This window comes from Salmo salar, chromosome 23, assembly GCF_965601325.2.
Source record: "Salmo salar chromosome 23, fSalSal1, whole genome shotgun sequence".
Taxonomy (NCBI): Eukaryota; Metazoa; Chordata; class Actinopteri; order Salmoniformes; family Salmonidae; genus Salmo; species Salmo salar.
In genome coordinates this window covers 27,736,886-27,752,335 of record NC_138313.1, presented here as the reverse complement: position 1 = coordinate 27,752,335, position 15,450 = coordinate 27,736,886, and the positions used below count along the sequence as shown (strand labels likewise).

The 15,450-nt window shown below is 42.0% G+C and overlaps 1 protein-coding gene across 3 annotated transcripts in view; it reads right to left on the bottom strand.

The window, feature by feature from the left end:
• Positions 1–15,450, bottom strand: part of LOC106584329 (FAS-associated factor 1) — an 86,940-nt gene that overhangs the window by 64,985 nt on the left and 6,505 nt on the right. For all 3 annotated transcript variants that reach the window (XM_014169488.3, XM_014169485.3, XM_014169487.3), the window contains exons 2-7: positions 15,092–15,160; positions 14,015–14,061; positions 6,345–6,571; positions 5,732–5,823; positions 5,431–5,522; positions 703–808 (exon numbers count right to left, since the gene is read on the bottom strand). In XM_014169488.3, coding sequence (XP_014024963.3) covers positions 703–808; positions 5,431–5,522; positions 5,732–5,823; positions 6,345–6,571; positions 14,015–14,061; positions 15,092–15,160 — 633 coding nt within the window. The remainder of the gene's footprint in view (positions 1–702; positions 809–5,430; positions 5,523–5,731; positions 5,824–6,344; positions 6,572–14,014; positions 14,062–15,091; positions 15,161–15,450) is intronic.

The window sequence follows — 15,450 nt, the reverse complement described above, 5'->3', positions numbered from 1 at the left end:
ATAAAGCTGCAACGGATGAAGAGAGCAACTGATGCACTGATGATGGTGTTGTCTACATGGCAGTCCACCCACCCAACCCCCTTCAACCCTCAAATCAAGCTGTAGCTAAGACTGTCATAAGAGAAAGGGCAAATAGGCAGCTGGTGGTCCTAGTATGAATATTTCATCATCTGCTACCAAATCCAGTGTTTGGTTTCAGACAGAGAAAATGAGCAAGCCCCATTCCCTGCCCCCACCCCCACTACACAAACACATTTCCCACAAAGTTGCCTGCAAATGCCAATTTGTCCTCAGATCAAACAGCGTTAAGCCATTTAGACAGTCTCTGGCATTGTGGACCTGATGGATCGATCTAGAAAAAAATGGTATCTCTACCTGTCCTCTTTTGAGGTGCCGCAGCAAGCATGCAATGCACCACAGCTGTTAGAACAATTGTGTGTAAACTTCAGCATTCTTGACGAATATTGATATTCATTCCTATAGTAGCAACATGGCTGAGCAAAACTTTGTAATAAACGATAACTGCAATCGCAATTGTAGAATAAATTCAAATATTAAAATGTTCCTACTCAGTGATGGCAGTTCTGTTTTCTAAGAAGTGTAATATTATGAAACCTAACAACTATCCTACTGGTACAAGGCCATATCTTGAGGCCCTTCTAGTACTGACAGGACATTATGTGTAGAGAGAGGGAGACCCACCTCCTGTATGGTTCGACTGCCGGGGAAGTTGAGGTTGTAGTCTCTCTGGGCTTCACGGTGGCTGATGACGAGCAGGAAGTTCTGATTTAACGACTCCTGGAGGACGCTGGAGAGGAAGGAATACATGTTTTTTTTTTTTTAAACAGAGTCAAGCAAAGAACAAGCAAAGACTTGTCAGGCACTTATCCCTGCAGTGACGTGGCTCCCTGCGTCTCCCCTGGGGCTCGTGCCCACTCCTCGGGCTCTGTCCAGGCAGGCCTCGCCTGGTGCTGGGTCCCTCTGCTGCTCAACAGCCCCCAGCAGCCTGCTAGACTGCTCCCTGACCCAGCATGGGGCGGCCGGGACACGGGGCCACAGAAGTGACATCCCACACACAGCCTGTTCACAGCCCCAACAACACATGGCTGGTCTGGAAGTCAAGAGCATGTATTGATTTGTCAGAGAGTCTTTTCTCTGCACCTATACATTGGCCAGTGGGTTTTAAGGGCAAACAGGTGTAGAGTTCTGGGTCCTAACTTGCAGTTTTGAGCAATGACTGAGGATATGTGCAGCATAAGAGGGAGATACTTTGTGTGCTTCACAGAGAGCTTCAAGTTTTGGAAGCTTCCCTAATAATAAATGTTGAGGTTAAGTAGCGGTTTGAGCAAACGCTCAGTCTGTGTTCGTGAATATGAATTGGGAGCTTAGTTCAAGCCAGGCAGTTAATCAGAGCTCAAATCCAAGTGAGGAGGAAGAGGAGAGTCAGAATTAATATGTAGCACACATTAATTATGCAAGCACTGCCTTAATCTGCGCAGATCTGGACGAGCTTATGTTAACAGAAGCTCAAATGTACTATAATGACGGCATATTTACATTGACTAAAACTACGAAATCAATATGTAAATGTTATGTTTGTTGTAGCTAACCGGGAAGATTGAAAATGTGTGGTGTGGAAGGACTGGATGCATATGTAATGAGTTGAGCAGGGAGAGAGAGAGAGAGAGGGAGAGAGAGAGAGAGAGAGGGAGAGGGAGAGGCAGGCAGGCAGGAAAGAAAATGGGGACTCACACAGGGGATCTAGCTAATATCGCCATGATTTGTTTGGACACAGTCCCGATTGTTGCTGGCAGACTAAACTGCGAAAGAGAAAAGTGGGTAGTTGGGTTGTAGCGTTATCATAAGCCGTTGTGAAGACTGCAATAAAAATAATAATAATAATAGTGACTTATGGCTTTACACAGTAAACATGAGCAGACTATGTGGTCCGTACTGTGAGGAATTCGTCTCCTCTGTAACTTAGCTATTTGGCTTCCTGCAAGTCGGTCGTATTGAGATAAAAGATCTATGGAAACCTACGGTGGAGAATTAATATCTTTGCTTCTGGGGTCATACTACCGACTCAACAAAGTGCTTTCAGCTCCTCTCATGTTTTCTCTACACTTGACTCCCATCAGGCCATCCTGCTGTGAGGGCTTAAGGGTTACGTAAGTGTTTGCTTCAGCAGTCAGTGCACTCTATACATGGATACACCGGGCCAGCCTCCGTCCTCTCAGGAGTACTTGACATGGCATGAGGTGCGCCGAGTAAAATGTCACTTAGATTTATAGACAGAAAATAAACCGTTTTGCAGGAGGAGGAGTCGTCTCAACAGATTGGTTTCATTTTGAGATAAGCCTCCCTGATTCATTGAGGGTCCCTAGGCACAGAGCAGACACACAGAACTTATTAAACTAATCCTGGCAGACACACGCACACTTTTTCCTTCACTTTAGAACCTCACAATACACACACTGACCATCTCATCTGTAACGTATGAGCTAAAGAGGTCAAAACTACAGGCAGACAGACATGCATTACCATCCTACCTCCACAACAAAGGAAATACGCAATCTCCCATTATCTGGTATGTCTTGGTCTGCCATTTTGTCTCAAGACTAAATCAGCATACCAATTGTTAATAGTTTCCAATGCTTTTGGTCAACCAGCATCTGAGGCATGAGTATCTCTGAGGGGTTAACAGACTGGGGAGGGACGTGGCAAATAAATACCAAATGTCTAATGATGCATTTGTATTTCACATTGAGTTCAAATTAAAATAACCTTCAATAAACACACTTCCTGGAAGCAACAGAAATAGATGAGTCACATTAAAATATTCATCACCCTACATTATTTATGCAAGAGATTAGCTCCATCTAGAAACCCTCCTATATTCAGTCAGTCAACAGACACCGGGAAACGTTTGTTTGGCTCAGGAGTAGATATTTGTAACTACCTTTGAGTGAGAGCTTGACTGAAATCTCCAATTTATTTATTATCAAACACAGGATTGAAATGAGTAGGCCTGATGATATGGATCACTATTTGACTGGTTAATGTGTGCAGAGATCAGCTTTGAAGTAATTGCCTACTGTTGCTTTTATTTGTTAAGTTATGTCCCATTTTCAGAAACCGCACCCAATTATTACAAAAGCGCTAGGAATTAAATCGGAAGTAAAATGGTAGGTTTTAAACTCAAGTAATGAGTAGATTAAATATGGACATACATTCTCCTGGCATAGTAATATACACAAATATTAGTGAAGTACTAAATACTGGATGGTCTATTCCAGTATGTAGACAATGATAATTAATGAATAAATAAATTACCACCAAATATAATTGCCTTCTATAACTTAAAACAGTTTAGTAATATAAAAAAAAGTGTTAATGCCATTGAATAAGCACAATGTATTCCAACTTCTACTTTATTTCATTGGCTTTTCAGCGCACTACCTACCACAAAGTCTAATTTCAATTAGAGTTACGCTGGCTTGAAAGTACCCTCCTCGGTACAATTAAAAGAGGCTAGTGTACGTCTCGTTTGTTCACTGTGTGATATAAAAAGGTAGTACCAAGGTACCTCTGCTAGTAGTGCCCTGTCAGCCTAGTCAGTCTCCCGTTTCAGCAGGTACAGCATTAGGCCTAATACAGGGTTTGGCAGAGCGGTGGGAATGGCAGCTCTCTGACAGCAGCAGACTAGCAACTCGGTGACTGCGCTGCGAAGGTTATTTTTAATGCTGCTGTGCTAACGGCTTGCCTGCCCTCCCTGCAGGAGGCCTGCTCCTCTGAGCGGTGTGATCGTCATCCTCTTTCAGCAGCAAAGATGACAACAGGGTCGCCACACCCCCCCCCCCCCGCTAACTCCTCAACGCTCCACCAAAATAGTTTATGGAAGATAATGAGCTCCTAACACTGAACATTATAGCTATAGCACTCAGAAAATTGGAAATTGTGCCACTAAGAGACACAGCAGTTTGCAGTTATCCAGAGAATAGCCATTAGCTGGCTCCTACACAGTCAAACCTCTACTTACTGGTTATCAAAGCAACACAGCCAACGGCAGCAGCAGCAGCATTCTTTCTTTCTGGATATCAACCCCCTACATATCTGTGAGATATTACAAAACTGTATCCAAACAAGGCATTGCAATACTTGACCCATGCCAGTATCTGCCAGTCTCTCTCTGTCTGATTCAATGTGTTCTGAGAGAAACACAGGGGGAAGAAACATGAGACCAGTTGTATTTCGACTGTTGTCCTCCTGTCCGACACACGTCGGTGCACAGTGACTGCTGTAGAGCCGGACTGGCTCTTCATAATGCATGGCAGTGCCAGGTGTCTATCTCCTCAGCAACCCCACAAGGTCCCGACTGCCTCCCTAATCAACAAAGATAATTACACAGATCCATCCCCTCCTGTTACAACCGACCACGGACAAACACCAACAGCACTACATCTCATCATCAATTACAGAAGCAACACTATAGTACCTTGCCTTTCACACGGTTCTCCCTCTACATTTGGTTAAATCTGATGTTGCTAAAGTATGCTCAGATAAAGATTGTATAAGTGTTGAACCACATCCTGACCATCCTTATTGGTTGGTGCCACGCTGGCAAGCAGGTGCACCAGAGAGCATTATCACCGAGGGTGGGATTTCCCTATTAGTATGAACTTTACCTGGCTGATACAGATGAGAAATCAGATTGGACACAAAACCAGCCTTTGTGATGGGATTACAGCTCAATGATGAGTAGTTTGACATTTCAGATGGAAAGGTTGTTAAAACCTCCTTGGATTCATACAGCTTGGTAGAATGACCTTCTAGTGGCTTAATGGTTCCCCCGCAATGAATCTCAAATGTCTCTTGATATTACATAAGTGAAAGACTGCTTTACTATTGGTATAGGAAAATAACTCAATAAAAGCTCTGAAATGGTTACAAATACAGCTATGAAAACCATTATTTACACTACATAGACTATTGCAGTAGCCTTTCATTTTAAAATGTCAAAATAAATGACTGAAACCTTCTGTGCACAAGGCTAAAATATATTCGTAAAATATTCCAATCACATTGAAATCTATGGTATAATATTAATGGATGGTATATAGTCCAGAAACAGTTTTACCATTATTAGGTGTATAGTGCCACCTAGTGTTCAACATGTATGTAAACATCTCTGGTTGGCAAAGTGTTGCAATCCTGTTGATAAACCAGTCCTTTAGACGCTACTGCAATGCTACTGCATATTTCCATATCAGAAAAAGTGGCAGTGTCTATTTTATTAAAAAAAACAGAGGCAATAATGCTTTTGCTGGGATGGTATCTCCAACAGTGAGGATAGGCCTATTCTACAACAATTGTGCTGCAGATTACACAACTGAAAACCAAGAGTGAGTGAAAGTGAGTGAAATTAGTTACCTGTTTTGGCTGGTGCTTGCAGTGGGGGTGATATCTGGGGTCAGCACATACAAGCTGTTGTTCTTTGGCAAGTGTAAACTTTGCAGAACAATCTGAGGACATAGGGACAAATGAATAATGCACAGTGGAACTGTATCCATCCCCCCTAGATGGGTATGGGTGACATTTGTGAAATCTCTTCCGATGTGTGAAAAATAAATTAAGCTAAAGCTATAAATGGAGCAAAGAGATGGTTTAAAAATGCTTATTTGAAGAGGCATTCCATTATCGAAACAATTCTTATTTTGAGGGCAATACTCACACTGTCAGATACGTCTCCACTCTTCCAACCCTTCAACTGCATTTTTGTTACAGGGACCTGAAGCTCTGTCTCAAGAATCTGTTTAATTTCCCCTACAAAGATAAAATAAAGGAAGAAATACAAATGTAATTGCAACGGCAGTTCACCATTAGATGGCAGTAAAATATAGGTTACACAAAACCTTCAAATAAGTTTTTGATGCCGTCAAATTACCGAATTCATTATGTGTATTTTCTGTCATGAGGGCGCAAATATATGCTTAATTAAGAATTTTTTGACAATTTTCCCCTTACAAGCAACTTATATATTTGGATAAAAACAGACTTCTTAACACTATTATCTTCACAACAGAAATTGTTCCAATACTGGTTACAAGTGTCTAGATTCTGAGAAAGGGATTAAAGTTTAAAAACTAAAGCACTATACCTTAGTGTGAAGTTAATTTGACCAACGTCGCTCCTTTTACCAGGAACTGACAACATTTTCGGTTCTCAGTAACACCACATTGTCTCAGAGTAAGCAAGCAGTAAGGGTGTGTGATGTGTAGGCTCATAGTGGAATGTTAGTGTAGGAACCATAGTATGAGTAGTCTATGGTGAGAGGTTCGCCTCACCGACTACGCTGCCCTCCTCTATGACCACTTCCACAGTGCGCTGGCGGTACTCCACCCGGAAGTTGAGCATGCGTGGCTGCCGCTCCACAATGTGTCGGGAGGGGAGGGCGGGGCAGAAGGCCGAGGAAGACGAGGAGGATGCTGCTGGAGCCGCTGGTGGAGCCGCTGGTGCTGCTTGGCTGTGAGGTCCATAGATGTTGGCCTGGGATGCCACGCTGGATAAGTTACTGTGGGTTCAGACAGTTGGCAAAGGGTCAGACAAAGCATCATGTAGAGCAGTGGTATTAATACTTTATCAGCGGGGACCCCATTTTTTTGGCAACCCACCCCACATTTGCTAGGTAAAGCTCCGCCTTATCTCAGCTCATTGGTCACCATAACACCACCCACTCGAAGCACGCACTCTAGCAGGTATATTTCACTGGTCATCCCCAAAGTCAACACCCACTTTGGCCGCCTTTCCTTCCAGTTCTCTGCTGCCAATGATTTGGAACGAATTGCAAAAATCACTGATGGAGACTTATATCTCCCTCTCTAACTTTAAGCATCAGTTGTTAGAGCAGCTTACCGATCACTGTACCTGTACATAGCCAATCTGTAAATAACCCATCCAACTACCTACCTGATCCCAATATTGTTTTTATTAACTTTTTTGCTCTTTTGCACACCAGTATTTCTACTTGCACATCATCTGCACATTATCACTCCAGTGTTAATTTGCTAAATTGTAATTACTTCCCTACTACGGCCTATTTATTGCCTTACCTCCTTACTCCATTTGCACACACTGTATATAGATTTTTCTATTGTGTTATTGACTGTACTTCTGTTTATTCCATGTGTAACTGTTGTTTTTTGTCACACTGCTTTGCTTTATCTTGGACAGGTCGCAGTTGTAAATGAGAACTTGTTCGCAACTGGCCTACATGGTTAAATAAAGGTGAAATGAAAATAAATAAATAAATGTTATATAACATTTATTTATGACAACCTTCAAAGCTGTACATTTTGATTTTCACATCAACAAATAACTTTCAATTCATTACATGTTCAACTCTAAGAGAACCAATACCTACATTTACTCAATAAAATGGTTCTAATTATTTTTCAATAACATTTGTATCCCATTTCATAAGAATACGTAGTCTTAATAAAAATAAAAAATATGTAGTAAAACTCCGCTGCCATTCCCTAGTGAGGTCTCGACCACAACTTTGAATACCACTGATGTAGACCAACACAGAGCATCACGGAGTCTTTTGTTTCGTTTCAACCACCAGAATACAGCGTTATTTTTACACCACATATGGAACGTGATGGTTAAAAACGTGGTATCACAATGCATGGAAATGCTGAAAGAAAGCATCACATTTCATTTTAAGTAGCCTAAACCACAAAGAAATACCAAAAACTGGAGCACGTCAAAAAATAAGAATACGCACAACCCCCTTCCAAGGCAACAAGGGCCGCTCAGCCGCAACAAAAATAGTTTCAGAGTCAGTGTAAACAGGCTTCACACCCGGGATAATATGGGCAGGGCCCTATAGACGCTGAATTGTCTGCCACTGAGCAACATCAGTCTTTTTTGTTGTTGCAGAGACCAGAGACACAAAACGCCTTTCTCTCCCTCTCTATGTCTAGGGCCTGAATTCCCCTGAGCCCCAGTCCCACATGGCAGTAAATAATGTATTTTCTCTCTCCCAACCCAGACAAAGAAGCTTCTCTTTTCCTCTGGGGTCAGCACATATTGCGCTGGGAGGGGGAGCCGGGTGCCAAGGCCTTGCACAAAGACTGAATTTATCCCACCTGATTACAATACCAAAAGGTTAAAGACGTTGGGATTCTGAGGCCACGTAGAAAACTGTTACAAACAGTCATCATACCGTAAACAGAAGACATAGGTCAGGCTTGGATACACCCACAGCCAGAAATTAGGCATACCATCATAGGTGGAAGGGCAGAGAGAGAGGGAGAGATAGAAACAGATGGGCAGGTAGAAAATTGTGTCCAGGAAGAGCAGAGGCTGTTGGCAATAATCAAGGGTCAAACCCTCAAAGGGCACATGGCCAAACACCTGTACTCCAGATACCTGCACAACTGTCCTTGCATACTAAACAAAAATTAAAGATGGAAAATGCAATAAGTTACAGTTCATATAAGGAAATCAGTCAAAAAAAAGGTAGGGGTGTGAATCAGAAAAGCAGTCAGTATCTGGTGTTACCACAATATGCCTCATGCAATGTGACTCATCATGCAGCGTTTCCAATTCATGACGCATTTCATGCATTTCTAGTGGCCTATTTTGGTGGAGTTAGGGTGGAGACGTGCATTTCGTCATTATATACAGATCTCTGGTGTAAATGGGACGGTGCACACAGCACAGAAGGAGCGAAAGAGAAGAGACCAAAAATACATGAGAACAAGCGGACAAACGATCATAAAAACGAAAATTAACAAAATCTCAATTCCTGCAATACAGGCATTTAGGTTATCGCGCAAAAATATGCATTCGATTTATTGCCCAGCCCTACAACAGAAAATTGTTCACCCACATGACACCATACATGGATAATGCACCTGGTGTGGCACACGTTAGTATACATATCGAGAAACACCCCATCTGCGGTTGTGAGGCCGGTTAGAATTACTGCCACATTCTCTAAAAACGTTGGGCTCCACAAAATGGTTTAGAAAACAAAATTGCCAGTTTGAAGTAATCCACCCTTAACTAGTAAATGTTTAAGACTGAAACTGGAAGCAAAGCGAATGAACACTTCCTGTAGCTACACAAATGAGAAAAACAGAATGCACAGATAGTAAAGTTTCGACCTTGGTGCATAAGTGACAACTTATCATACATATCCATCATAGAATATGTTGGTGTTGTTGAGACCGGCCCATCTATCACCTAATCCATTGTGAAGCTTCTAACTTGACCACACACACACACAATGACTAAATATATATAGCGTGACAAAAATGAGGTGAAAATTCACCATGGACAGAAGGCTTGGAATGTGATGGAAGGTTGTGATGGAAGGGTTCAGATAACAACAAGTATCGTAGTTATACTCAACTACAAACTTGGCATATTGATACTAAGGATGGTTAAGTCAGGAGTGTTTCAAATCAAACGGCTGTTCCATGGCATACATGTAGATGGCACTCTCCACCTATTCAATGTGAGACAGGACATGGCTTTGTGGCTGAGAGCAAGCCTCCAGCTGGCTCTGGTCACCTCAATGGAGCCGTTTACTGTGGAGGAGTGCCATCCTACGAGAGCAGCCTGGTGCCAGCTATTTAGTATACGGGCTGGCTGCAAGTCACGCTGCCAGGCTCCATTCATAATTATGTGTGCCCTTAAGAAAACCATGTTCTCATGCCCCAAAGTCTTAAGAAACTTGCAAAATAAACCGTTTAACAGAATGTGCCCAGCCTGAAAGTATTTGTTCTTGAGCTCAGTGTATTCATGAGTGCTGACTGACCGTTGAGCAAAAACGTTGTCCACAATGCCTCTTAGAGGCTTTTCTCAGTTAGTAACACTCTTAATTCCAGCTTTTGGCAAGATCTCTGTTTTTCTGGATTTATCCTCTTTCCCAAAACACTATTTTGCTTCTGTTGATAGCTACTACTGTATACTCAAAGAACATATCAAATACTATCACAGCTTAGTCTGTTCCATTTTTCTCCCTACCATTGAAATTCAGTAATTCAAAAGCAATGACACCACCTACCATCTCTACCTTGAATATCACCTCAAACTATAACCGCCGCCAAAAATACTAGTCTTTCACCTGATATTGCCCAGCTTTGAGCTAGAAATCTGGTTGCTTGATTTACGGCTACATTGGTGTTGAAATCAGAGTAAACATGAAAAACTGAGCTTCCGAGGGGAAATGAGATCCAAAGCCTAAATGTCCTGCACTGATGATGATCAAGATTGTTTCCTTGGTTGTTCCTCCATCTATCACAGGTTGTGCCTACTCAACAAGCTTTGTACAAGAAACAGAGCTACATCTTCAAGAGGTCAAGTGCGCTTGTGAAAATAATCATTAAACTGATGTTGTGGTACTGCTGTCCCAAAGCTACATCACTCAGCAATCCTCATCAGGCCACACAAAGGTTAGGCCTAGTGCAGCTATACAACAACAAAAAAACTTAGGCCTACACAGACAATGGACTAAAGCTCCACTTTACACAGCTATGTACAGTACTAGTCAAAAGTTAAACCCTGGAATGGGTAGGTGTGTTTTTGTTTTTAATATTTTCTACACTATAGAATTGTCAAGACATCAAAACCATGAAATAACACATATGGAATCATGTAGCAACCAAAAATGTGTTAAAATCAAAATATTTTATATTTGAGATTCTTCAAAGTAGCCACCCTTTGCCTTGTTGACAGCTTTGCACACTCTTGGCATTTTCTCAACCAGCTTCATGAGGGAGTCACCTGGAATGCATTTCAATTAACAGGTGTGCCTTGTTAAAAGTTAATCTGTGGAATGTCTTTCCGCCATAATGCGTTTGAGTCAATCAGTTGTGTTGTGACAAGGTGTGGGGTTGTAAACAGAAGACAGCCCTATTTGGTAAAAGACCAAGTCCATATTATGGCAAGAACAGCTCAAATAAGCAGGGAGAAACGACAGTCCATCATTACTTTAACACATGAAGGTCAGTCATTCCGGATATTTCAAGAACTTTTGAAGTTTCTTCATGTGCAGTCGCAAAAACCATCAAGCGCTATGATGAAACTGGCTCTCATGAGGACCGCCACAGGAAAGGAAGACCAAGAGTAACCTCTGCTGTAGAGGATAAGTTCATTAGAGTTATCAGCCTCAGAAATTGCAGCCCAAATAAATCCTTCACAACATCAACTGTTCAGAGGAGAATGTGTGAATCAGGCCTTCATGGTTGAATTGCTGCAACAACAAAAAAACACTACTAAAAGGACACCAATAAGAAGAAGAGACTTGCTTAGGCCAAGAAACTTGAGCAATGGGCATTAGACCGGTGGAAATCTGTCCCTTGGTCTGATGAGTACAATTTTGCAATTTTTGGTTCCAACCACCATGCATTTGTGAGACGCAGAGTAGGTGAACGGATGATCTCTGCATAATAACAGGTGGTGGGGGTGCTTTGCTGGTGACAGTGACTTATTTAGAATTCAAGGCACACTTAATCAGCATGGCTACCACAGCATTCTGCAGAAATACGCCATCCCATCTGGTTTGCGCTTAGTGGGACTGTCATTTGTTTTTTCAACAGGACAATGACCCAACAGACCTCCAGGCTGAGTAAGGGCTAGACGACCAAGAAGGAAAACGATGGAGTGCTGCATCAGATGACCTGGCCTCCACAATCACCCAACCTCAACCCAATTGAGATGGTTTGGGATGAGTTGGACTGCAGAGTGAAGGAAAAGCAGCCAACAAGTGCTCAGCATATGTGGGAACTTCTTCAAGACTGTTGGAAAAGCATTCCAGGTGAAGCTGGTTGAGAGAATGCCAAGAGTATGCAAAGCTGTCAAGGCAAAGTGGCTACTTTGAAGAATCTCAAATATATTTTGATTTGTTGTACTTTTTTGGTTACATGATTCTAAACTCAGCAAAAAAAGAAACGTCCTCTCACTGTCAGCTGCGTTTATTTTCAGAAAACTTAACATGTGTAAATATTTGTCTGAACATAAGATTCAACAACAGACAAACTGAACAACTTCCACAGACATGTGACTAACAGAAATGTAACAATTTGTCCCTGAACAAAGGGGGGGTGGCGTCAAAATCAAAATTAACAGTCAATGCAGCTGGTGGCCACACCAGATACTAAATACTGCAGTGCATCTCCTCATGGACTGCACCAGATTTGCCAGTTCTTATTGTGAGATGTTACCCCACTCTTCCACGAAGGCACCTGCAAGTTCCCGGACATTTCTGGGGGGGAATGGCCCTAGCCCTCACCCTCCGATCTAACAGGTCCCAGATGTGCTCAATGGGATTGAGATCCGGGCTCTTTGCTGGCCCTGGCAGAACACTGACATTCCTGTCTTGCAGGAAATCAGCCATACTGCTCGTTCTGTGTATGGTGGCATTGTCATGCTGGAGGGTCTTGTCAGGATGAGCCTGCAGGAAGGGTACCAAATGAGGGAGGAGGATGTCTTCCCTGTAACGCACGGCATTGAGATTGCCTGTAATGACAACAAGCTCAGTCCGATGATGCTGTGACACACCACCCCCTCCAAATCGATCCCGCTCCAGAGTACAGGCCTCGGTGTAACACTCATTCCTTCGACGATAAAAGCAAATCCGACCAGCACCCCTGGTGAGACAAAACCGCGACTCGTCAGTGGAGAGCCCTTTTTGCCAGTCCTGTCTGGTCCAGCGATGGTGGGTTTGTGCCCACAGGTGATGTTGTTGCCGGTGATGTCTGGTGAGGACCTGCCTTACAACAGGTCTACAAGCGCTCAGTCCAGCCTCTCTCAGCCTATTGCGGACAGTCTGAGCACTAATGGAGGGATTGTGCATTCCTGGTGTAACTCTGGCAGTTGTTGTTGCCACCCTGTACCTGTCCCGCAGGTGTGATGTTCGGATGTACCGATCCTGTGCAGGTGTTGTTACACGTGGTCTGCCACTGCGAGAACGATCAGCTGTCCGTCCTGTCTCCCTGTAGCGCTGTCTTAGGCGTCTCACAGTACGGACATTGCAATTTATTGCCCTGGCCACATCTGCCGTCTTCATGCCTCCTTGCAGCATGCCTAAGGCACGTTCACGCAGATGAGCAGGGACCCTGGACATCTTTCTTTTGGTGTTTTTCAGAGTCAGTAGGCCTCTTTAGTGTCCTATGTTTTCATAACTGTGAACTTAATTGCCTACCGTCTGTAAGCTGTTAGTGTCTTAATGACCGTTCCACAGGTTCATTCATTGTTTATGGTTCATTAAAGCAGCATGGAAAAGAGTGTTTAAACCCCTTACAATGAAGATCTGAAGTTATTTGTATTTTTACAAATTGTCTTTGAAAGACAGGGTCCTGAAAAGGGGACTTTTTTTTTCATTTTCTTTTTTTCCTACTTGAATGAGTAGGTGTGTCCAAACTTGACTGGTACTGTTTGCTTTTTTGAGGAGCATGAAAAAGTAGCCATCTCTTCTCTAAAATGTGCTTTCACTGTGGGTGATACCAGATACTAGGACATTTCTATAATCTCTCGCATAATTTCATACAAATGATTGTTCTATATTCAGGTCAGCAAAAGGTTCAGGGCATTGCCCGCACCTATGCTTACAAAGTACATGAAGAGCGTGTGCAATGGTAGTTTTAAGCTACTGGCCACGATTTCCATTTACACAGATATTTGAAGTGAGTAAGAACAGGACACAGCTTGGGAAATATTGAAATGTTGAGGCATGAGCAATACCGGAGTTGTTGCTCACAGTTTTTAAGTATGGATTTGAATGTGGTGATGCATGCCTCCTGTGTAAAAGGTGTTTTCTATTTTGCCGTAGGTTTACGTGACTTCATGCAATACGGTCAACATTATTGGAGTGGATGTTTAGGAAACAGGCTACATTTTATCATCCGTTCCCACACATATCTGAACAAAGCCAACTGACAAAATTTGCACAGTGAACACTTGATGGACTCTTCTGAAGAGGCAGGCTTTTCTGGCATATTACCTTTGCAAGATCCCATTCTCTTGTGGTATCACACCATTGATGGCCGCCTGTAAAGAGAGAAAAGACCATGGAAAATGTGTTGCAACGTAATACATTCCTGAAAGCATGCATGTTCCAACATCAAATCCTGATTACTGTCGGTAAATGTCCCCATAACTTTCAACTGCCAGTTCCTGCCAATAGAATGACTGATTTCAAATGCAACCTTTTGCAGTCATGCGAGAGGCTGAGTCATTTGCCGCAAATATATTTTAAAACAAAAATCCCCGAATTAAGGGTTACGATACTTACTTCAGAAAGCATTCATACCCCTTGACTAATTCTACATTGTGGTTATAGCCTGAATTAAAATGTCTAAAAACATGCTTACACTCAATACCCAATAATGACAAAGTGTAACTGGGTCAGATTTTTTATTCAAAGCTATTTGATCAATCTTTTGCAAATTTATTGGAAATTAAAATCTCAGTAATAAATGTACCATTTCTGTTAAAATAGAAAACAAACTGAAAACAAACTGAAATAGGTAACACAATCACACTGTGTGCTTTTAGTGGCTATGCTTTTTGCTTATTTGAATTGGCTTAAAAGTTGCAGTAACTAGAAAGCACCAGTGCCCAGTTGTACTGTAGCATGATTTGATTTAGTCAGGTTCACCATGTAGACTAAGCCTTTGTGGATATCATGAGTAGAGAATTAGGCCTACCTAGGCCATCATTTGATATAAATAGCTCTTCATTTAATAAATGTATGTTAGCATAGAGTAAATGGACCATCACTAGACATGAGCCTACAGTTTTCCCAACTGCAAAACTAATGAAGTACATTTAATTGATTGAATGTTGATTGAACAACAAAAATGCAGGCATTATACTCCAGAAATTACAACATATAACAGTGGTATCACTGTAAAGCACATACTGAAATATAAACCTATAACTCACATTACTCAAAGGTACGTGCAACACTAAAGGCTACAGTTCAACAATTTTAACAGCAAAATAAATAGATAATATACTTCCAAATTTAAAAGAAAATCGAGTCTTGTTCGTATGACCTAATGATGTTTGAACTTACCACTAAATCCCAATTATTGAGTTCTAAGAGCGTGATTGCCTCTGCAATGTCGTCAATGCCAGTGCAAGCCTGTTAGAAAAACAGAAACAGAGGTCAAGTACATAACAAAGACCAATAGAAAGTGTAATTGAGCAGCTACGGTGCTAACTGACAACACCAGGGTTATGGGTTTGATTCCTGCATTTACAACATTGGCAACTAGTGTGTCACTATGATCTGTACTGTAGCCAAGTCACTTTGGATAAATTCATTTGCTAAATACACGAATATAACACCTACATGCCAGCTCAGTACAAACGTACAAGTTATAGCAGATTTTTGTTGTATTAAGAGATTGAGTTATAACTAAGTTACAAACT